We start from the raw sequence: 24857 nt of genomic DNA, 5'->3' as shown, positions 1-24857 counted from the left end.
ATTTATTATTCATTCTGAACCATGCACAACTCTTGTATTAACATTTTTTAAAGCTTTGTATCGTTCTTTATTTGATCTGTTCGTTATCTTTTGTTTTGAAAAACCACAGTCAATGTTGTTGTCTTTGTGCACACGCTGGAAGTCGTTAACGCTTCAACTTGTGCGCAACATCACTCACTAAACAGGAGCTGAGTGCAGTTAGTCTGAGTAAGATGATGTTTTCTTTTCATTTTAACAATTGAGAGTGAGAAAGAGGGAGAGAAGTGAACAAACAAGATGAGAGCACGACTACACGAGAGGAGGAGGAGGAAAAGAGATGTAACCGGTAAACGTGAGAAGAAGCAGCACAAATTAGAGTAAAGTGTAAATATCCAACTTTATCTCCTGATCGTTTCACTGCTGTTTTCTTCTAAATCAATCAATAAATATCCATCAGTGAGGGAGCAGCAGCGTGTTTGACGAGGAGACAGACACTCTGGGTTCATTATTTATCCTCGTCACGCAAACATTACATTCATTTAAACATCAACAGGGTCGTGTCACAGTGAAATGAGAACCAGAGAGAGGTCGTGTTGTTTTTTTTATCTAGTGTCATAATGTGTCACTGTTATTTTCTGTCCAACCTGCTTCATCTGAACTGTTTTATTAGGTTTGGTTTAGTACAGTTTGGTCATAAAGAGGCGTCTGGTGGTTGTTTGATGACTGAGGTGAAGATAACGACTTGTTTTTGACCCATGAAACTTTATTGATAATAATAATAATATTAATAATAGTGACGGTGAAATGCTTCCCACAGTGTAAACGTACCTGACAGAGCACTGAAGTACGTTCCCTCCTCGTCATGCTCTTCTTCCTCTTCCTCCTCCTCCTCCTCCTCCTCATCATCATCATCGTCGTCCTCGTGTGTCGACGAACCTCCCACGTCTCCCGTGTGGTCCCACTCCAGAGGCAGCGAGTCCACGCTCACCGGCGTCTCGCGGCCCGAGCGCTCCAGCGGAGACGTCAGCAGGTGAGTGGGCGTGGCCGGGAGGCTCCGCCCCAGCCACGGCCGGCCAATCAGCTCCAAGCTCGACTCCAGGGAGAAGGAGGTCGCGGAGAGCTCCGGTTCTTTTCTGACCGACTGAGGTAAAGAGGGAAAAAAAAGATGTTCACCAAATTTGTCGCATGATTATGATAGCAAACATCTGGATCTCTGCAGCAGCTGGAAGCAACAACACTGCAAAAACTCTAAATCTTTCCAAGAATATTTGTCTTATTTCTTGTCAAAATGTCTCATTTCTAGTCAAAACTAAACTCTTTCCACTTAAAATAAGACTCGTCACCTAAAAATTGTACTTGTTTTAGATAATTTTCACTTGTTTTAAACAAATTTTCACTTGAAATAAGTAGAATAATCTGCCAGTAAAAGTTTTTTGTGCTTGTGATAAGGAAGAAAAACTTGCTCCACTATCAGACTGTTCTACTTATTTCAAGCGAAAATATCCTTGAAAGAAGTAAAAAGTGTCTAAAAACAAGCTACTTTTTATGTGATGAGTCTTATTTCAAGTATAATGAGATTTGTTTTGACTAGAAATTACATTCTGACTAGAAATAAGACAAATATTCTTGGTAAGATTTTGAGTTTTTGCAGTGAATGAATTGTTACATTATCACTTATTAGCTGGTGATGTAGTAATGTAAATTCACTAAATGCCTTTTCTGAAATGTTTTTAACCAGATTTCATTGGATGTTTAGTGTGCTCCTCTTTATTTCATAGATAAATTCATTATTTTTTCATATTTATTGCAAACTCTGTTTTATTTGAAGCCTATGGAAACTGTTTCTACACGACAAAGACAGTGAGTTTCTTTCTTTTTCTAGGATCTTCTGTTTATAAACTGACTGATTTGAGACTTTTTATTGATCAGGCTAATTTTAGATTATGATGTAATGCAATGTTTGTATGAAGGAAACCTCAGCAAATGTATTGATGATCAGGGAAACCACTTTACAAAACTAGAAAATGGAAGTGTACTTATATGTGTGTGCAGAAAGTAACAGCAAAGAGAAAGATTTCCTAATTAGTGTGTGTGTGTGTGTGTGTGTGTGCTGCAGCTGACCGGGGGCTGGCTGAGGCGCTGGTGGAAGCGGACCAGTCTGCTGAACACCTCCTGGCAGTAGGTGTGCAGCTCCTCCAGCTCGTCCTCGATCAGCGCTGCGTCCTGCGGAGAACTCTTCTGGATCAGACTCTCTCCAAACACGATCAGCCCGTCGATGCGCTCGGTGTTCAGGGTGATCTCCTTCTGGAAGCTCTGCAGCGAGAGAGAAGACACAGCAGGTCACTCATCGTGTGAGGTAAAGGATCTATAACACCTCTCAATAGATTTAATCAAGTTTAAAGGGATAGTTCAACATTTTGGCAAATTGGCCCATTGCCATAATCCCTATAGTTTCAGGATTACAGTTCTGTTACCTTTAATTGTTGGTGCAAGCTATTTTTAGAACGGTGGAGCAGAGCCGTGAGCTGCTCAGAGCTAAGCTACGGAGGCTAATCGGATTTCTTGGTTTCCCTCATCAAACTCATCAAATACAAGTTGTGACCTGCACATTCACCAAGCTATGAGACAGAGTTGTTTTAGAGGTAAATACAGAGACTGCTTACTGAAAAACTGCGCCCGACGAACGTGCATCAGCAGTTTCGCATGAATTTACCTCTATTACCTCATAGCGTGGTGAATGTGCAGGTCACAACTTGTCCACCAGAGTGTTTTGGAGTTGTTGGTTTGTGTATTTGATGAGTTTGATGAGGGAAACCAAGAAATCCCATGAGCCTCCGTAGCGTAGCTCTGAGCAGCTCGCAGCTCTGCTTCGCCATTCTAAATATAGCTTGCAGCGACAATTAAAGGTAACGAACGTACTCCTGAAACTATAGGGATTATGGCAATGGGCCAATTTGCCAAAATGTTGAACTATCCCTTTAAGGTGAACTTGACTGTGTCCTCACGTTGAGCTGCTGTATCTTGTGATGGACGTCGCTCTCCGAGAAGTGTTCGACGTTGGTGAGCTGCAGGTCCAGCTCGGTCAGCCACACCAGCATGCTCTCCCTGGTGCCTTCGAACTCCTCCCTCTGGCCGGTGAAATACTGAGAGGAGACGAGCAGAGGAGCGTGAAGACGAGAGGAAACAAACAAACAGGAGTGTGTGAAGTGAAGTGTGTGAGTGGCTCTGCTCTACCTTGAGCCTGCGGAGGACGGCGGCCACCCTGCGGTGCAGCGCGTCCCAGCGCCGGTTCCCCCCGTGGACCATGGCCTTGAGCTGACTGGCCCGGTCGGTGCGGTTCTCCCGGGCCAGACGGCGGTACTGGTTGTTGACCAGTTCCAGCTGGGTCAGCCGCTCGTGAACCTGCCGCTGGAAACCCTGAAAACAGACGGAGGAGAAGTTAGAGGAACACAAAGGTTCACGTTGTCCAGTGTCCGTTTTTATAATGGCAAATAGAGCAGAAACAACAGAAACTCATTTATGCACAATTTGACAATATATTAATTATTTAAAGCAGATATCAGTGGAATGTTTTTGTTAATATAAGTCCTAAATAGTCCTATTTTCCGTCAGCAATCACTTACATGAAGTATTTCAGCCTAAACACGAGTCTCTCCGTCACTCTGCTCTGCTGTAACCCGAGGAGAAAATTTTCCTTGTGGGATACAAGTGTTATCCAATGAGGGGAGAGAACGGCATGAAGGGCTGTGTGTGCAGCCAAGGGATGCGCGTGAATGTGGTGACGTAGCACGAGGACCAATTGATGCCTGACAAGGGCGGGGGCTGCTAACTCATGGTGCGTTCAAGGAAACTCGTACTTTGTGTTTTTCCTTCCTGTGAAGTCATACCAGTTCGATCTGGTACGAGTTCACGGGTCGGAAGTTACGAGTGGCCGTTATAGGGAACTTTCACAGACAACAGGACGGTAAAAACACGAGCTACGGGTTACCTGGAACGCTACCAAGTCGTAGTTGTGACTTGAAGCTGTAACTTACGGTTTCAAAAGCCTGCCTTGAACACAGCATTAGCCGAAACGGCCGTGCCGCTGTTATCTGCTTTAATATCAGACTCAGACAACTTTATTAATCCCACCAATTGGTTTCAGCAGCTTGCATACTGGCACAGTACAAAAACACAGTACACACAATAAATACATAGGGAATAAGGTGGAGTAAATAAATAGAATGCCAAGGAATACAGTGTTATCAAGGATCAATAGTTGAATAAAGTGAATAAATAGATGGTGGTAAAAGGAATATGGTAGAGGAACACAAAGGTTCATGCTGTCCAGTGTCTGTTTTTATAATGTCAAATTGAGCAAAAATTATTTTAACTGTTTGACAACAGAAACTCATGTATGCACAATTTGACAATATATTAATTATTTAAGTATTTTTTTTAGGGAAACAAAAAAAAGGTTTTTACAATTTATTGCTTTAATTTTTTAATATTTGATGCTTTTTTGTGAAAATTCACCTGCTGATCCTTTTTGTTGTTGGAAAAAACATTTACTTAGCGTTTGGTAAATTACGATGGACATTTCCTTCCCAATTTCAGATCTTTTATGAAGTACAGGATTTAATTTACTAAATGTGCAATTTAATCGGGACAACTCAGGGCTAGCTTAGTTCAGCCCGAATATAATTAATAACTTTGAAGCAAGTGCTTTTTGTATTTGCTTGTTGTTGTTGTTTCTGCAGAGTTTTTATTGTGTAATAGCAAAAAAAACAAACAAATCAATTCAATTCAAGAGTGATGAATACTGAACAATGAGGATATCTCACTGAGAAATAAACCAGGCAACAAAACAAAACTACTTGAAGCCTCACTGCATCACTGACCTCGAACTTCTTGAGCTCCTCTTTGGCGACGGTGTAAAGGACGTCTGCTGAGTTTGGGTTGGCGGCGGTGCGTTCAGCCATCTTCAGCCAGTCCTCGAACCGGGAGTAGTCGTCGAGGAACTTACACCAGAGTCTCCAGGTCTCCTCGATCCTACAGAGAGACGTCAAACAGGAGTTAAAGAGTTAAAGATTTTCTGTGACGTCTTTTTATCTTTGTTCGTCAATCTGTCTTTTCTTGGACTTGAAAAACAGGATTATTATGACACATGAAACATTAAGTGACTGAGCTGAAATTCAGATTGGAAAACGGAAATATGAACATTATTATTATTATAACTGGGTAATTGTGATGCGTTCAAGAGGAGCTACTTGTTCTCAAAATGAATCAGCAGAAGTTACAGTTTTCCTGGCTCCTACCTGAGCCTCCGGTCCAGAGCGAGGGCGCAGATGGTTCTCCAGCGCTGGTCCAGGCTGCGGCTCGTCTCCTGCAGCGAGTCGCTCTCCGCCTCGGTGCCGCCGGCAGCGTCTTCGTCCCGCAGCAGGACGTCGCACAGGTTGAGCACGGACGCGACGCCCTCGGTGTGCTGCTCGATGTCCCTCTGCAGCTCCTGGACGCGCACGCGGACAGACATCATATCACATCGGTCCAAAGCAAAGACGTGTCATGTGTTAAAAACAAAAAACATCGGTCCACGGAGAGGCAGAGGATGGAGTGTGTGACAGTCAGTGTGAGACCACCGCTCCCAAAATTAAACAAAGGGTGGTGATGATGAATTATTAAACATAAACAGAGACAAAGAGTGGGAGTGACAGAGAGCAGGAAAACTAAAAGTGGGAACAGAAATATGGAACAAATCAGAAATAGTAGGAGTAGGAGGAAAAATAAAAAAGACAAAACACATAATAAGTCAGAAATGATGGGAAAAAAAACTGAGAAGTAAAGCAAAAAGGAAGATGGTGTGTGTGTGTGTGTGTGTGTACCTGGTGCTCGGCCAGCCTCCTCTGGATCTCCTGGTGGTGACAGACGCTGTAGGTGATCGGTCGGGACAGTTCGGCCTCGATCCTGGAGAGCCACGAGCGCAGGTTGCTCATGTTCTTGTCCAGCTGCTGCATCGTGACCAGAGTCTCCTTCAGCTTCTTCACCCTGCACAACACACACACACATATACACACTGTTTAGAAACTGTATAATCCACATTCATACGTAATTAGCTCATTTTCCAGCATTTGTCTGCAGTGTTTCTGACTTGTGAACCTTTAAAACGAATTAATAGAAGTAAATCAAACAAAAATGAATGAAATAAGACTTTGAGAAATTAACTGAATAAATTAAAGAAAGGGTCTAGTTGTACTTTATGCTTTACTATATTGTTCACTTATTTGTGATCACTCAGATTTACATTTAGATCCCTTTGGGGTCCCAAACTGCGGGTTGAGAAAGACCAGGAGCAAGATAGAAATTTTAAAAAAAAAAGTGTAAAATTTGGTGTGTGAGATTAATGTTTATGACAAAAAGTAAATTAATAAAAACGAAAAAAATGTAATTGAGTAAAAAAAGACAGGCTACCAAAGACAGAAAAAAAGAGACAAAAGAGAAAAAAAACCAAAAGAGTTAAAGAATGAGAGAAAAAGCAAAAAAAAAATTGCAAGAGATAGAAAGCAAAAAGTTAGAAAAAAAATTTACTTTAATCTGGGATATAAATGTCTCTTTCAAAAAAAAAGTAATTTCAGTTAAAGTAGAAAATAAAAGAAGGAAAAAGTGACAAAATACGGCACAAAGAAAAACCTGAAAGGAAAGAAGAAAAAAGAACAAATGCCAGCAAGAAAAAAAGCAGACAATCAAAACAAAAGAAAAGAAATAAAAGAATTATGAAAAAAAAGATAAAAGGGGAAACTTTTTTCAGAAACAAAAAAACAACAAAGAAACTTCAGCTCTTCTCTCTCAGGTGTCGTACACTAGAACTTCCAAAGTCTCCATGGCAACCACTGACCCCCTTGTGAACACACACACACACACACACACACACACACACAGTCGCACACACACATCGCGCCACACTGACTGGTGTCATAGCAACGCTGGGGACAATAAAAGCTCTGCGGAGGCTTAAACGCCTCTGAAAGTGTGCCCCATTCGGGAGTTTGAGTTAATTTCCCCAGTTGATCCTTCCTGTCCGGTCGAGGTCCAGCGGAGCTCGTCGGCGCTGAGAGGGAGAGAGAGAGACGCTCTCAGCTCTCAGCCAAAACAATACGCAGTGAAAACAGCTGTGAGAGTAAAGTGGCAGCATGAAGGAGGCATGAAAGGTCCCAACAGACGCCAGACACTGGGACGACGGTAGATAAGTGAGAGAGTGAGAGCCCTTTATGTCCTGTTGTTGAAGTTTCAGACCTTTAAAGGTGGAGATACTCTCCTTTTGTTGGTCGGCTCTTTCTTCTTTAAGACAGTTTACATTTCATAGAAGAATTAAGATGAACTTTAAATACATGTATAGAGTTGGAAAACTTTATATCAACAGTTAAATGATGATTTTTTTCTTCTTTTTTGAGTTTTTCTTCATCACGTTTCTACGATTGAACACTGAAAAAATCTCATGTCCCTGCACCTCAGACTGAAACTGGTCTCTAAATACATTCACATAAAAATATAAAATATATATATAAAACAGTCGTTCCAAAGTGCTTCATGTTACAAAGACATACAAAAACAGCGACAAGAAGGAGAATAAACACGATAGAAAAGAAAACTGAATGATCTTATCGGTGTTATCGGTGTTATCGGTGTTATCGTGATGAGTTTGACAGAAGGCCAAGATCAGAGAGATGGTAGAATTAAAGTAACAGAAAAAGAAATATAGGAGGAAAAAAAACAAAATCAGGTTCAGTTAAAAGCTACGGAGAAGAAGAAGTAAATATTGCGATCCCTTTTGAAGGAGTCAACATGAATACTTCACAACCAAAACTACAACTATAGCTAATGTGAATGTCATTAGTTTTCTTTTCTTATTGTTAATAAAACAAACATGTGGATGAAAAAAATCTAAAATCTTTTCGATGGTGCATCAAAGTCATCATGAGTGTCTGAACAAAGTTTCATGAAAAAACAATCTGAGCCGTGGCTGAAGAGTAATGTGTGGAAAAACATTCTTCTTCCTTATAATAAAGTATAAAAAGACACGACACAATGGTATTTGTGTTGTGTTGCTGGCTTAACTCCAAAATTTTAATTTCTAGAGATCAGTCTTACACCTCAACACCAGAGGTCTGCAGCAACAAGCACTGAAAACGGCTGAAATGATCGTTAAAAGGTTGTTAACTCATCAGTCAGGTTGTGTTTTCTTGATCAGATAAGAGTGTGTTTATGTGGCTGCCTGCCTTCAAATTAACTTTATTAGATGAAAAAGAGGAATTTGTTGGTTGGAATGAAAACAGAGGCTTTACTCAGAAACAAAAAGGATCAGGTGGTGCGTTAACACCGATTGTAAGAAGATTCAAATGCTGCGCTGACGAAGCTCAGGATTAATGTACAGTGTGAAGTCAGAGTGTGTGTGTGTGTGTGTGTGTGTAGGTTGTGTGTCGTCATGTTTATGGCCGTGTAATGAAGACATAATACGGTCACTGTAAATTCTGTGCAGCACATCGTCTCCCACTCTGCAGATACAACCGTCCCACTCAGCTAAATTGTCTCTGCCTCCCTTTCACTGCCCCTCCACCTCTGACAGCCCAACAAAGGCCAGCAGCTTCACGCCGAGGCCAAACAAAGACACAAAACCCAGTCAGGGGTCCTCGCTGAGGAAAAGAACAAGAGCAGAGTGGACGGAGAGAACGGAGCAGGAAAAAAAAGAGGAGCAGAAAAAGGAGGAGAAACGGAGGGAGAGCTCAAAGTTACTCTGACTGGCTTTTTACTCCTGTCACTGTGAGGATGTGGCTCTTTACTGCACAGGTGCTTCTCCAGGTTTTTACAAAGTGAACGTGTTATATCACAGTAGCCGGAGTCTAATGTGGATGGAAACAACCACTGGACTGTAGAAGTTTATATCTACACCAAAAATATCTATTAAATACATCTAAATGAAGGCCGCAGATGTTTTTAAGTTAGGATGAATGATGTGTAAAGAAAGAGAAGAAATTGTATTGTGATTGTTTGAGAGAAATTGTTGCTGCAATGTAGGTCATGGTTTTCATTTTCATTCAAATATTTTTTGTAAATGACTGACGGATTTTTGATGGATTTGTGACAAATCAACCATTTTCCTGTTTGTATGGAGAATATATGATAAAGCCATGCTCATGGTTCTTATAATAAAAATGATACAAACTGCATGATAACACAAAATAATGTTGTGCAAATTCCTTGCAGCTCGTGCAACTCATTGACCATATTATGTTTTCAATTATATTCTGATTATTTGTGCAGCTCTACTTTTAAATAAGCAACTTTTTTTTGGCTTGTTTATATTGAGATTTTAAAAAGTACATCTACATTTGAAGCTAAACACTGTTTTTATATTAACTTTTGAATGGATTTAGCGTTTAATGCAAAAAAGGCCGTTATTTGACTTCATTCTTTAACACTTGTTAGTGTAATATAACAGGTCTAACGAAGACAAAAAGCAAAGCAGAGTTCGTTGTGTTGCTGTAACTCACTTATCACCTGCATGAAGACATGTTGCCTTGTAGCAATGAAGCTCATGGAGTCCTCATTTTGACAATGAGTGATTAATGCATGCCGACAGACCCCTCCCTTCCCCTCCACTCCCTTCCCCTCCCCGTACTCCCATCATCCCACTCTGACAGACTAGAAAGAGGGAGGGGCCGTCAGTGTGGACACGAGGACATATGGTACTGTCTGAGACTTAAGCTAACCACAGCTTTTTTTTTTCCTGGTGGTGGTGGGGGGTTGTGGGTGGGTGAGTGAGGGTGTGCAGGACTCGGAGTAAAGTCTGTATCTCCTGCTCTTCCACAGGACTGTCCATCTGTCTGAGGGAGGGGGTCAGGGTGTGTAGGGGTGTAGGGGTGGTGGGGGCAGCAACTGTTTATCATCACAAGGGTTTAACCTCTCCAGTCTGTACATTAGGAGGAGTGGTGGTGTGTTCCTGACAGCTGCAGGAGCACGGAGCAGCAGGTGGATGGCTGTGCATTATAAAGCTATTGTTTAATTACAGGCTCCCTGTCAAAGCCTATCAGTCCTTAATTATGCTTTTTAATGGAGAGTGGCTTTTCTTTTCTTAGTGAGACTTAAACTTAAAGAGGAACTATGTGAGTCCGGTCGCTTTTCTGCTGTTTTGCTAACCCTCCTCCCGGCCATGTGCATTTGTTTACAACACAGCCGGTAGATAACGTTACATACGATGTTACGACGTGTATATTTGTGTAGTTTAATTTGTCATAAACGAGAGATTACGGGTTACAGGGCGCATTGGTGTCACGGTGCGGCGGAGTTAAGCCATTTATTAAAGGGGAACTATGCAAGTCCGGTTGCTTTTCCACTGTTTTGGTAAAGCTCCTCTTGTCCGTGTGCATTTGTTTACAACGAAGCCGGCGAAAAATCAATACATGAAGCAGTGGATAATGACACGTTATATAACATAAACAATGTTACAACATGTGTATTTGTATAGTCTTAACCATCATAAACAAATTGCTGGTTACAGAGTGTGTTTGTGTTGCAGTCAAGTCATTCATTAAATTGGCGACCGAGTAACTACACTGATGTTGCAAGGTGGGTTTTCAGCTGTGAGACGCCAGGTGGAAGGCTCAGAGCCTCCGTTCTCACTCGTAACAAGTCACAAGTCATGTAGTTAACTATCACAACTATCACAATTAGTCCGGAGCTTTTTAATTAAGGTAAAAATGTAGCATAGCCACGGGAGAAATCCAGAAAACCAGCACAATTACTCCAAAGCTGTGTACAGTTACTCCAAGCTACAAATCCTGCATAGTTCCTCTTTAAACATACATCTTCAATGAGTGACTTTACACATCTAATATTTGTCCTGAGTGTTTGCTCTTCTTGTGTCTTTTGGAAATCTATACAAATACACACACATCCATCCATTCATTCATTCATTTATTCACGGTGGCTGCGGCTGCTCTCACTCACCTGGACTCGATGTGGTGGAAGAGGTTGTGCCAGCGCTGGTTGACCTCCTGCATGGAGCCGCGGACCTGGGTCTGCTTGGCCTGGTCGCTGGCCAGCAGCAGCTGCTCGCCCAGCTGCTTCAGGTGGCTCTTATTCTCACTGAACAGGTTGATTTCCTCCATGCAGTCCTGCAGAGACACAACGTGGCAGCTTGATATCTATACTACAACTGCACAAACAGCACGTTCTGATGGAGATTAGATTCTGTAGAGGTTTGTGTGTAATTCTGTTTTATTCTATGATCAATAGATTTCAAAGTTTTTTAACACAGCTCCTCCTCTTTTCACTCAGCTTGTCAAACACAGTCAGAGTCACCAGGAAGCGCCATTTTCAGCTCTTCAGCCACAAACCACAATCACAAGCCTCTTAATTTTCTCATCAGCCTCCAAAACAGTGATCGTGCAACGTTCAAACCAATTATCTCCTTGTTTACTAAATGAGCAAGCTTCATGGAAGTTACAAAAGGCCTTCAGTCGCTGAAAGGAACGACTGTTGTGTGTGAACAAAGGCCACACAGCCACCGGCTCCATTCCAGGCCACCATCTGTTACAAACAACATAATGCATGTTGCTCAAGTATGGATTTTAATCTTGCACACATGAGTGTTAACTCATAACTGAATCATGGGTTAGGAATTAGGGAAAAGTGTGTGAGTAAGTGTATAAAAGTGTAAATATGATGTGCACTGGGTGATACAGGTGAGATTAGAGCTCTGCAGAAATTACATTCAAATATAAATGTCATAATCTGTTTGTCACTTTAAAACCAGAGGGAGGATATTAAGATTTTCTAGATGTCGCACCTTCTTCAGCTTCTCCACCATCTCCTCGATGCTCAGATCTCCGCTGCGGCGAACCTTGTTCTCCATCTGCGTCAGCCAATCGCAGAACTCCTTGTTCTTGTCGTTGAAGATGGTCCAGGCGTTGAGGCGGTCGGCGATTTCCTGCCTGCGCAAAGACACCTGGGAAAGACGGGGGAAGAGAGCGAAGCAAAGGAGGCAAGGCTGGTTTTAGATTTTCATCTCGTTAAAATGAGGTTCACAGATTATCCAAATGATGAAAGAGGACGTGCTGCAAACTGCAAGTGAAAATCAGCACTTAAAGGTTTCCAACTGTGTGTGAATCTGATTGGACGACAAGATTCGGCTGTGCAAAAAGGCGGCAGATAACTCTCTCACAGGTGACACAGGTGGGTTTGCACAGATATCCAGCACAATAACTGCTCATCATTAGTTTCTACAGCATCATCAAATATAATTAAACTCCTTTGGATCATGGACAGACCTTAATACTGAAACTTTTCTTTTTTTTAATTTGTTCCAGCCGAGGTAATTTCACGACTTTTCCCAATAAACATATCAAAAACTCAACACTTTCTTATTCCCTGGTTGGAGGAGCTGGAGCAGAGTGAAACTCAATCATCTTGTGCCACAGAGGTATTGAAAGGTATTGAACTATAATGCTGATGCGACACCGCCATAAGCTGCAGTCAGGAATAAATTTGCTGAGTCACCGTCATGTCCCATATCATGTCTAACAGCAGATAAATATTGGTTTAACACTCACGCCTGCAGCCTCTGCCGCTAGTTGAAGACAAACAAGGGATCTGGTTGCGTTGTCTGCACGAAGCACTTAACGTGATTTATAGTTTTTTAACAAGCTGTTAAACTGACAGTGGTTTCAACAGCTCAACACATGTGTCTCAGTTGGAAAATCGCCCTCTTTCACTGACAAATTTACTGGTGTCAGATATTGACAGTCCAATCTCAGACACTTCCTGGCTTGTGTCCACAAATCTCTGTCCCCTGAGTCTTATACACGACAGAGATTTATGCATAAAGCTCATTTTAGGTGGAAGAATCCAAGAGACAGAGACAGACTTCGATAAATATTGTAAAACTGACTGAATATCAACTAATTTTTTGTCACTACACCGAAAACAGCAGGAACATTTAATCCAAATCAAATCCCCCAGAGAGTCTGGCTGTTTGATAAAATTAACAAAAGTCAATTTTCCAAATGACAGCTTAATGCCATGAAAACTCCCCCGTTTTATCGCAGAGGAGGGGTCTGATGATCTTTTTGTGGCCACAGGGCATCTTTCAACCACCTATATTTTACTGTTTGGTGGCATTTATTAGATTTAAATGAGCCCCCGGCTTTGGTTTTAATTTACTAACACTTGCTGGGCCGCTTTGGGACTCTGGAGAATTTAAGGGAGCATTGTGAGCAGCGGTCACCCCTGTGAGGACTTTGTGCTTCCCCTCAGGAACAATAGAGCCTGTCCCTGCTCTGAATCCCTTTAGACCAGCCGGGCCATCTGCTCGTCGGACCCATTCCAGCGGCTTCCCCCACCTACAACCTGTTAACTATGCGGAGGATCACTGCTGTGGTGCAGATCCATGCCCCCCGGCCATGTCAGGAGTGAATAGGGATTTTTTTTAAAGAAGCAGAAATTAGCCTGTGCTTTTACAACTGATCTGACTTATTTCTGGTAATTACTTTCCAGCAGAGCTTCAATAGGAGGATTTATCTTGAACAAATCTACTGGTTTTTTAGCAAATTATACATTTTAAAGTCTGTTCTTGGACAAAGCTCGGGAGAAATGAGTGCTTGTTGAAAGCTGCAATGAAGATAAAACCCTTAACATAAAAGGAAAACTCAAAGATCAGCTGCTACTGTGAATCCCAGTGACTCCTGCCAAGACTGGAGGGAGGCAGGTGGAGGAAAACTAACGAGCCAATTAGCTTGAGTGCAAATTATCCCATAATAACGCCGATAACGGAAGAGAACGTCACAAGTATGTCATAACCGTTGCATTATCCAGAACAAGAGTGCATTTATGTTTAAGCCAAAAGACTTAACTGTAGGAATCTGAGCCCTTGTATGTGTGTGTGTGTATGTGTGTATAGAGCGCAGCTACTTTCACCAATAATGCAGTTACAGAATTAACTGCCTGTTCTGTTGGAGAGGTTCACGTGCTTTGCTTTTATAGACCGAGTCAGGGTCCAATTAAAATGCTCACCAGGCTGCCAAGTGAGTTCTGTTTTGTTCTGTTTTGTTTTGTTCTGCTGATATAAACACGACAATGAGCTCCTTTTAGGAAGAATTCATTTGACCTGAGAGGAGGAAAAGTTACTTCGATATCAGAGGGAGAGAGAGAGGAACAAGATGTTGTAGTTTTCCCTCCATGAACTTGCACATGCCGGCTCTTTTATCACACAAATGAGCGTGTGTGTGTGTGTGTGTGTGCTCAGCCCCAGTGGTGCACAGGCTTTGTGCTGCCAAGAAACCGCTGGTAGCAGCTTTTTCCCTCCTTCTCTCCCTCTCTCCACCTGTAGCATCTACAACTTCCTCCTTTTATTGCCTCTCTCACTCTCTGTGTGTCTGTCTAGCTCTATATTTGTGTGTGTATGTTTGTGTGTGTATGTTTTCTCACCTTCATACACAGCTCTTCCCATTGACCGTGGAGCTGTTCCAGCTGCTGCTCCAGCAGAGCCGAGTCACCGGCCGTGATGTACTGGGACAGGTCCGTCTTCATGGTTCCCAGTTCCTTCAGTCCACTGGCCAAATGCTGCAGAGAGAGTTCTGTGTCCTGCATAACACACACACACACAAACACACACACTTACTCACACACTCTTAAACACGCGGCCGGACAGCCATATACAAAACTGTGTGTACGCGCTTCTCTCCCTCTCGGCTGCTCGCGCTCGCTCTGACCGTCCAGATTAAAGGGCTGTGGACGGGACAGGGGGAGGGTAGCAGGGGTAGAAAGGGGGAGGGGAGTGAAAGCATGGGGGTATATAAATAAGGGAAAGGGGGGTAAACTCATAGGCACTCTGGTGGGATGGGGGGGGGCAGCTACTGATGGAGTTGAGGGGTGGGGAAACTTTTGGCTGACCGGTGAATATGTCCTCCATCAGACTCATACTGATCAAACATGGTATATACTCATGTCGTACACATTAAAGGGGACATATTATGGAAATATCACTGTTTGAAGCCTCTTTAACATATATTTGGGTGTTTGTCTTGCCTTTCGGCCCCCAAAATGTGAGAATTATCAAAAAATCTGTATTGTGCAGGCTCTTTAGGTTGAAATCCGCAAGGTTTTACGAGCTGTTCCCTCAGTTGTCGTCCAGTGATCTAACTAGGTTTTGAATTTGCATAACGCCACCCCTACCTGGGACCGGTAGAAGGGGCGGGTCAAGCAGTGGTTCATTTGCATTTAAAGGGACAGACACTGAAACTGGAACTATTTTAATTTGTAGAAAGGGGGCAGAATATGTCTCCTTTAATTATGCTCCCTTCCATCTAAAACCATGACATATCTGATATACTGTAATAGAGGCCACATAGCTCTCAGTTACTGTCTGCACCTGGTTTTCTGCTAAAGCAAAGACACTCTGAAACCCAAACTACTTCTGAGAATTCAGATTCAGATGTCAATTATCAGGCTTGTGCAGGGTTGGTCCTAAAAATGAGTCCTGCTCTATCAATACAGAGAGATGAAGAGACCGACTCTTTGGTCTGCAGGTAGGCCACTGTAGATGATTAGCTCTGCAGACTCAGGCTCACACTAAGTGTCCATAATGGAGACTAATAGTACATCACCAGGAGAAGAGCTCAGATTTTACATGTACTGAGTTTCTTAAATCACTCTCTCATTTACTGCTCGCCAAGATTTCAGACACTTACTCAACATCATCAGGATGCAAGACTGTCATTCTGCCAGCTATAAAATGCTGAAGTTTGCTCTTAGCAATTGTTCGTCGAATATAATAGTAGATGTTGAGTGACAATTGAAGCCTTCTTCATGTCTATTTCCTGTTATTCTTTTTCATATTATATTCAAATGTCTTATGAACTTTTTTGCCTCTATAGAAAATCTGCTACACAATCACAGTACCTACCTACCTACTTTTTTCAATAGAATGTAATGTTGAAGGAGGTAGGAGACACAGAAAACCAAGTCTTATTGCTAACCATTAATATATCACACACATCAATGTACTTAAAACGACACTAATAAACATAGCGGCCATGTTTTAATCACCTGGACGATCTTCTCTGGTCTCTCAGGCAGCTGCTGCTTCATCCTGGTCGTCACCTCGTCCAGCTCAGACCTGGTGTTGTTCATCCCGTCCTGACACTGAGACCACTTCTAAACACACAACAGGACACAGACACACACTTCTGAAACACAAAGCTTCAGTAGTTCAATCAACACAGAGATGATGTCCAGCTTAAAATAAATAATATGAATTAATTTTCCTTTATTTGGCTGATTTAAGTTGTATTAGCAAATTAAACAATAAAAAACTGAATGCGTTTCTAAAAAAGTGTTCCACATAAAAAGGCAGAGTTATTTATACCACCAGAGCTCATTTAATATTCTCACCAACATAAATCTTTCAGAACCAGATGATAAAATAATAAAATGCTTTTTGAAACAAAATTCATCCATGTCAAACCTTTAAAAAAAATGGCACAACCGTCTAATTGGTTGCTACATTTTTAATATACTCGCTATTAATCAGTGTCTGGGTTCGTAGATCAAAGTATACATCATTATAAACTCATAAATCAACATTATATAAAAGAGGAAATCCAACACCACCAGTTTTCTTTTCCTAAAAATCCTCAGATACTCGAGGACCAAGTTCGTCAGTTGCTGTTTTGTCGTTTGCACTTTGCGACTGTGTGTGTGTGTGTGTGTGTGACCTGTGACCTGTGACCTGTGTGTGGATTTTCTTTTCCCCCGGGTAGATCCTGTTTAGCTTAAAGGGGGGGGTTAACACAACATTCCCCTGACCTTTGCGGACATCCCAACATCCAGACGTTGTGTGTAGTCGTTAACGCAGCTCATGAAGCAGGAAACACAACACTGTCACGCACAGGAGCCACGACCACAACATCATCCCTGCAACATTTACGGTGCTAATTGTTTCCGTCATATTCACTACACTAAACGCTGCAGTGATGGAATGAAAGGGACAGACAGTGATAACGAGCTGTGTCTGGATGTGGATCATGGTCGGATTTGAGCCACTCTTTGATCCCTCTCTTGGCAGGAGCTCAGTGTGTGTGTGTGTTTGTACTGGAGTCGGATCATGTCCTGGATATAGGTCATGTCAAGCTTAATACTCCACAGCTGCTGTATTGGGATCTCCTGTATTTGTCTGAACATTGTTTTAAAAAAACTCACCTGGACAGTTGTCTGGAGCAGGTCTCTCCTGCTGTTCAGCTCTGAGCCGGTTCGATGCCAGGCCTCCTCCACGGCCTGCAGCTCCAACTGCAGTCGACCCTGACTCTCGGGCTCCGTCACGGCTTCGCACAAACGCCTGCCAGCCTCCAGCGTCCGGGTGTAGACGGTGGAGTGCAGAGCCAAAGCCTCTTCAACACACTGGGACAAGTATGGGGAGCAAGGCTGTTCTTTACTTTACTTTATTTGTGATTCGCAGCTTTTAAACATCAATAAAAACACAATTTCTTCTCAATTTTCAATTATTGCTCCAGTTAAAAGAAACTTTCATTAGATTTGTGCACAGATTATATTATTGAAGTGCAGATTACATGAGATCAGCCACAAATACTGTATCACTCTACATACTGACATGCATTATCTGTACTGGATCACACACTGGCAGGCAACTGGTTGGATTGGTCACACTAAGCCTGCAGCTTGTATTTTAGCTGGTTATGCCTATATAGGATCAATCAATCCATAAATCAACTGTATTGGACTGGAAATAATCCTGTTTTGTATTTTAAAGATGTGTGGCTGGCCTGTCTATTGTCTATGACTAGTTTGTCACGTTGATTTGGGGTTTGAACTGTCTCTGTCTATTGTCAGGACTGTTTGTTATAGTTATTTGTAAAACAGAGAATATGATTGTTTAATTGGAAAGTTACAAATAAAGTGTTTAAAGATGTTTGGCTGAGATGTTCTGGATCAGACAGACAGAAACAACTGTGAGATTTGTGGTGAGGAACAGATCTTAGATTGGTAAATTTGTGTTTCTACTATTTCTTCTTTACCTTTTTAGCTTCACATGGATTTTTTTATTGACAGAAAAGTTCTGGAAATCATCTCTGCTAACCTGGAAATCATCCGTGCAGCTTCCCAGTCTCTGCACGGTGCACAGAGCCGGGCCGGCCGGGGGCAGCAGGGGGTCGACGTCCCTCAGCAGCCTCCACAGACGTTTCAAACCGTGGCGGTAGATCCTCCGATCTCTGAGCTGTTCTTTAACCGAGGAGCTGCGCTGGGCGACCAGAGCGACGGCGCCGAGCCAGCTCTCCTTCATACTCGCCGCTTGTGCCATGAGCTCAGATCTGTGCAACACAAGAAGGTCACATGCCGTTACGTCTCCACAAGCAAAACAGAAATGTGATTAATCTAAGGCAATATTAGGTTTTTGCAGAATGAGACACTCTCTCTGTAAAAAAAAAAAGAAAAGCTAGCAGACGTAAATCTGTCAAAAACTAAACGAGTCCGTCATCAGTCATTCACAAGCAAACTGCTACAACAACATGAAATCAGCAGAATTTTAAGACTCTCTTAAAATCCTCAGTAGCTGCCTCAGCAGGAGGAACTCTCATTCGCAGCCTCATAAACATCAACAGAGCTCTCCAAGGTTTCCAAACACTGTAAAAAAAAAAGATGATTTACTGTCGGGACGCATTAAAGAAAATGAAATCTTGCTGTTTCAGGGTAGGAAACACCTGCACACACACACACACACACACACACACACACACACACACACACACACATACACCACTCAGTGCTGTGTGTGGCGAAGATGGGAACGCAGCTGGAAAACCTCGACTCTAATTAGTTTTATTAGATGATACGGTCTGAGGAAATACAAACCTACAAATGCACAACTGAAATTACAACGGTTCCCTCCAAACATGGAGATGATAGGACCCCTACAGTACTTTTTTCAATACAAATACCAAAGAACACATTTTATATATGTATATTTATAGATATGTGACCATAATGTGTCACATGTCCTGTCAAAATGTTAACATCCACTGAATCTAATGCTTTACCCATTAGAAACCACTGTATTTTTTAGTCTGAGCTACAATTTTCCTGCTGAAATCTTCTTCCTTTCAGCTTCAGCTGTCATCGTCTTACTGACTGGTTGCCAAGCGTCAAAGTGGCAGCTCTTATCTAATACGAGCCCATTAGAGGTGGATGAGGGAAAAAGAAATTGCAGAGTAGCAGGAGAAGGAGGAGGAGGAGGAGGAGGAGGAGAAAAGAAGAAGAGGAAGAAAGCTGGTGTTCTGCCAAATACCAAGAAACTTTATTCACCGAGCCTGTGACGGGCAATAAATAACAACCCTGAGCCCGGAGGTATTTTACTTGAGTTTCTGTTAAAGCCATATAGAGGTATTGATGCTAATTCACTCTCTGTGACTTATTTCTCCTCTTCTTCCTGTGATGACACCCCCCCGATATAAAATACGTCTTCACAACCGCTCAGCTTCTCCATTTGCATTCAGAAACTATTTAAACTTAGTGTTATAATATATAGCCAAGTCTGTCCAAACACCTGCTGTTCCTTTAAATTAAACTGACCAGTCAACTGAGGCGTGAGCTGAGCTGGGCCTCCGTGAATGCATTGACTTCATGTAAAAGTGAAGAGAGGAGCCAGGAGAAAGTCTGATCTGAAAGGAGGAAACTGTCTCAACCGTCTCACTTGAAGCAGAATTAATTAGTCACCAGAAATGCTCCTAACATAACTCCCATGTACCTTTTCTGTCCTGTTTCCTGTTCCATGGACTTGACTGCATCACAGAGGAGAGCGTGCAGAAGCTGGTGTCCACTCGTTATTTCAGCCTGAAGCCTCTGTGGGAATAAGTGGTGACAGCATGGGGAGAGAAAACACGACGGGAGTCAGTGACGTGCCAGATGCCCTGCTGTAACTACACTGATATATGAGAGCATTTGTGCCTATGAGGTCATTCTTTTAGCTTACACCCCCCACCCCTCCTCTCTCTCTCTCCTCCCCTTCGGGCATTAAGTGCCAAGTGTTTCTTTGCCAACATGTTCATCACCCACTAACACACAGATCAACTCTTTATCTAGAGTTCATCTGTGGATGTAGGGGAGGGGAATGTATCCACAAAGACTTCAAAACAAGCTCTTGTATAAAGGTTTTAAGATACACTGGCACTAATTTGAGTTATAGCCACCATTATTTAAAGGGATACTTCACCCACAATCGAAATTTCACCAATTTTCTACTCACCGTCATGCCAAGGAAGCGTTTGGAGAACTTTCAGAGTTCACTTTTGAATCGTCCAAAACACACACTATGAAACATCCAAATACCTCCATACTGCTTGTCTGTACTGACCCAAGTGCAAAACAGAGATCAAATTATTTTTTTCCGAACAACTTTTTCATGTGGCGGCTTCAGGACACTTGGGTCAGTACAGACGAGCAGTATGGAGGTATCTGGATGTTTCATAGTGTGTGTTTTGGATGATTCAAAAGTTAACTCTATCCGCCGCCATTATATGAAAATCGGTTGCCAGCCGGACCCCCCCTGGAACTCCTAAAGCGTTTTGATGACTTGGTGAATTATCGATTTTGGGGGAAGTATCCCTTTAAAATGAAGAGAAAACAGAGAGTGTGTTGTTCTGCACCTGGTGGACAGTCAGCATGTCTTGGAGGCAGGAGAGACTTTGAGGTTTTTTGGATGATGATTCTTCGACAAGTTTCTCGTTTATTCGCGTCAGGTTTTTACACTTCTGCTCGAAGGTCTGGGAACAGTGACGCTCGGCCTGCAGCTCTCTGGAAAACAACACGAGAGTATGAGTAACAAATTCAACATGAGAGCACTTGAAGTAGATGTTTTAAAAGCACTTGAGTACATCTTCTTTCAAGCTAATTATAATGATAATGAATCTCAATAGAATACAATACAATGGAAGCCCTTCAAAAAACAACAACATTCTTTGTATTCTACTGGAGACAGATATTGATTTACAGCTCTGTATTTGCTGTAACATCTTTCGTGGACTTGATCACCTGTTCACGTCAGATGTGTGAGTCGTGCTTTCGATCCACTCCCCGCTGAGTGTTTGCAGCCTCTCCGTCTCGGTGCTGCTCAGGGTCAAACAGCCGCTCGTCTCCCTGACGTCGACCAGTGACGGGAGCAGATCGCTGAGCTCCAGGAGAACCTGCTGCACAAACAGGACACATCCAACGTGAGGCTTGTTGTAGTTCTGGTCAAAACCACTTGTGTGATCCAGGTGATTTGAGTTTAAACATGTAGAGAGAAGCTCCTTCAATGGGACGTAACAGGGACTCAGACCGACCTGCACAGAGTCTTTGTCATTTACAGCAGCTTTTAGTTTATGTTGTAAGTTCTGTGTTTGCTTTTCAAGCATCTGCAGAGAAGCACGGAAGTGTTTCTGCTCGTCCACGTCGTCCTGCACACAGAAAGACAAAACTGATTAAATAAACTTTAATCACATCAGACGAACTGGTCTGGGGAGGTAAAACCAATATTTCTGATCTTCTTGTTGCAGAGATTCAATAGAAATGTTGCAAAGGATGTGGCAACCGATTATTTCTTTCTTGAAACAGGATGCAGGACAACCTGAGTAGTATTGGGTGGACGGGACAGGGTGGGTCAGGGAGGGAGATTAGTATTTATTTTATTTCAATAATTGTATTTATTTACTTATTTTTCTAATTTTTCTCCCACCTATTGTTTTTCATTTATTTACTTATTCGTAGGACACCTTTGTTACTTAAATACAAAATATTGAAGCATTGCATAAACCAAAGATGGATATATTGATATACTGTCTGCTTCACATGTTGCGATTTATGTTTTGTTTTTGTTTTTTTACCTGCAGACTTTTCTTTTTCCCTGACATGGCCTGGCACAGCAGCAGGACGTCGCGTGACAGCAGTCTGGTCTCTGATTGGATTAAATTTGCGGCAGGTGGCCCGAGCCGTCCAATGAGAGGCTTGGAAGCCTCCAGCACGTCTCCCACGCTGCTTTGCAAACCCTCGGCAACAACCTGCAGCTTCTGAAGATAGAAAGAGAGACAGAAAAATGAGAGAAATTACAAATAATAAATTACAGTTTGTCCATTTCCTGTTTTGACAGTGAGTGATGCTGGTTCGACTTTATGTAACACACAGAATTCATGTTCATTTCATCTTTAAAACTGTTTTCTCTTTATTTTTCTCTTGTTTTCAACAAATGACTTCATTCAACTTTCCCAAAATACATCTACCAGTACTTGTGAAAAGGGCAGAAATGGGGGGAAAAAAAGAATTGAATGAATAGGAACTGGAAACTACTTTTTGTTTTCTCTGCCTGAATGAGCAAAACAGCAGATAATGCAGCATCTGGACTGAGCATGAGTACAACAGATTAGGTGTACGAACGCAGCGCAGGCCCTCGCTGATATTTCCAAGAACAGGAGACGAGCCACTGAGAAAATAATATTTCATTAAATTGCGAATGTAATGCAAAGAGCCGCAGGAACAGGATGAGTCAAAAAATGCTGGCTCATCTGCTGTTGTTAATGTTGATGTTTGTGAGCAGGAAATAAACAAATATTGATCAGTGGAAGATTTTCTCCTCTTTCAAGATCTTATCTCACATCTCACACAAATCCACTCCATCTACTGTACAGGCGCTGAGCTGGACTCACCTCCACCGACTCCACCACGGTCTGTGTGTCCTGCTGAGGTGACGATGAGGAGCCCGTCAGCTCCTCCCACTGAAGCCACAGCTGCTGCAGGCGACGCGAGCAGCTCTCAGAGAGACGACCGTACTCCTGCCAGAGCTGCACCGTCTCTCCCGTCTGCACACGCTCGTCCTTCAGCTCCTGCACCAGCTCCCTCCACCTGACACCACCAACCACAGCTCATTAGTACTGGATAAGTTTATTTATTTTAATTATTCCAAAAGTTGCTAACAAAGCATATGGTGAGCAGTGTTGGGAACGTTACTTTTAAAAAGTAATTAGTTATAGTTACTAATTACTTCTCCCAAAAAGTAACTGAGTTAGTAACTCCACTACTTCACTATAGTAACTAGTTACCAGGGAAAGTAACTATTGCGTTACTTTTTTCTTTCTTTTTTTTAAGTTTAAATATGTCGAAGAATTTGGATTTTTTTTCTCTCATTTTTAAATTGTATTTTATTGTTTTCATATATTTCACTGATCGCAATTATGGAACGCGAGTGTGTGTTTTATTGAAAGCGAGGCTGGTGTGCCTATGAAAATAGGTTACAGTGGGTTTTTTAAGTGCTGTGGCTACAAGCAAATCTCATATTGTCTCTGTACAAAGACAACAAAGACCTTTTTAAATGTGAAAACAGCGGAGACCTATTCAAGATTTGCGTTTAATAACAGGCGAAACATCAAAATTAATTTATTCATGGCCACATTAAGTGAAATTATTAACTTTACTGATTATCCATCTGATTATCTGTCCTGCTGCGAGCGCACTACTTCTCAGGGTATCCGCAAATCCTTAAAAAATCTTAAATTCATGTAAATTAAGGCCTTAAAAAGTATTACATTTATTAGAAAATTCTAAGATGGTCTTAAATATATAATATATAATACACAGCATCATAAAATATGTATGTACTTAAACTTTTATATGAAATAACAGGGTATCCAGGGTAAATTTTAGGTCTTAAAATGTCTTAAATTTGTTGAATTATTGTGTTCAAGTCTTAAATAATTTTAGACAGGTCTTACATTTTCTTATGCCCACCATGGGCGAGCATTTCACTCGCATTTGCCCCTGCGTGTGCGTGTGTGGTTTGTGTACAAACTGAACACTGCCTCTGATTGGCTTAGCATGAAACATTACTCTGCCTCAACCAATCATCATCACTTATGCGGTTGTCTCCCCCCTCCCTCCTCCCCCCTCCCCTCACCAAAGGAGAGGAGGAAAAACAGTTTAGCAGCTTCTGTGGCTGAGATGAGCCAAGTCGGAGGACAACGGCTTCACTGAGTAGTTTGTAACGCGCCTCATTTAATTGTCGGTAACGGTAACGGCGTTGTAACGGTGGAAATAGTAATTAGTTAGATTACTCGTTACTGAAAAAAATAACGCCGTTAGTAACGCCGTTTATTTTAACAGCGTTATTCCCATCACTGATGGTGAGCCCTCATTTTATCATTACGGCCCACGCCTATGGAGCAGATTGCCTGAAGACTTGAGGAGAGCAGAGAATCTGGACATTTTTAAAAGCAAACTGAAGACCTACCTTTTTAGCCTGGCTTTTAACTGAATCTTATTATTTTTATCGTTATAAAACATTTAATTTAAATTCATTAAATTTTTTTTAAATTTATTTACTATTATTATCTTTTTATTCTATTTTAATTCATTTTATCTGGTGTTTTCCCCATTGCAAATGATTGAGTGTACTGTAAGATAGCGTTTCCTCGATGTCTCTAAAATCCAATGTTCTAAAATGATTGTGTGAATGCGTAAGTGTATGTGAATGTATGTGTCTCCCAATATGTGTCCCCTATGTTCCTTGTTTTTATCATGTGAAGCACTTTGAGCTGCTGTGGGCATGAAAAGTGCATACAAATAAAGCCTGCCTGATTAATTGATTGATTCACATTGACAGTGTAAACAAACTGTTTGATTGACTGGTCTCGAACACGCAATCATTCATGCAAGTGAACAATATTTAACATTGATCCTGACCTTTATTCTTTTTTATTTCTATCAATCTTACTACTTTGATATTTGTTAGATTACTTTACTATTCTTTTTCTTTTTCAGTTTATTCATAATCTGTTATTATATTAAAGCAGAAGTAAGTGATATATTTGTGT

General features: G+C 41.8%; 1 protein-coding gene across 1 annotated transcript in view; it reads right to left on the bottom strand.

Annotated features, from left to right (window-relative positions):
* syne2a (spectrin repeat containing, nuclear envelope 2a) overlaps positions 1-24857 on the bottom strand; it is a 95017-nt gene that overhangs the window by 7931 nt on the left and 62229 nt on the right. Inside the window, 19 exon segments of the mRNA XM_085771102.1 lie at positions 808-1120; positions 2101-2292; positions 2985-3122; positions 3214-3396; positions 4860-5010; positions 5277-5467; positions 5841-6003; positions 10960-11126; positions 11801-11959; positions 14437-14592; positions 16057-16164; positions 17209-17406; positions 18104-18335; positions 19769-19863; positions 20667-20814; positions 21052-21206; positions 21342-21455; positions 21882-22064; positions 22698-22893. Of these exon segments, the coding sequence (XP_085627228.1) occupies positions 808-1120; positions 2101-2292; positions 2985-3122; positions 3214-3396; positions 4860-5010; positions 5277-5467; positions 5841-6003; positions 10960-11126; positions 11801-11959; positions 14437-14592; positions 16057-16164; positions 17209-17406; positions 18104-18335; positions 19769-19863; positions 20667-20814; positions 21052-21206; positions 21342-21455; positions 21882-22064; positions 22698-22893 (3242 nt within the window).

Source organism: Trachurus japonicus, chromosome 24 (genome assembly GCF_045865225.1).
Source record: "Trachurus japonicus isolate A0001 chromosome 24, Traja_1.0".
Taxonomy (NCBI): Eukaryota; Metazoa; Chordata; class Actinopteri; order Carangiformes; family Carangidae; genus Trachurus; species Trachurus japonicus.
The sequence above is the reverse complement of the archived record's forward strand: the minus strand, read 5'-3'. Positions and strand labels throughout refer to the sequence as shown.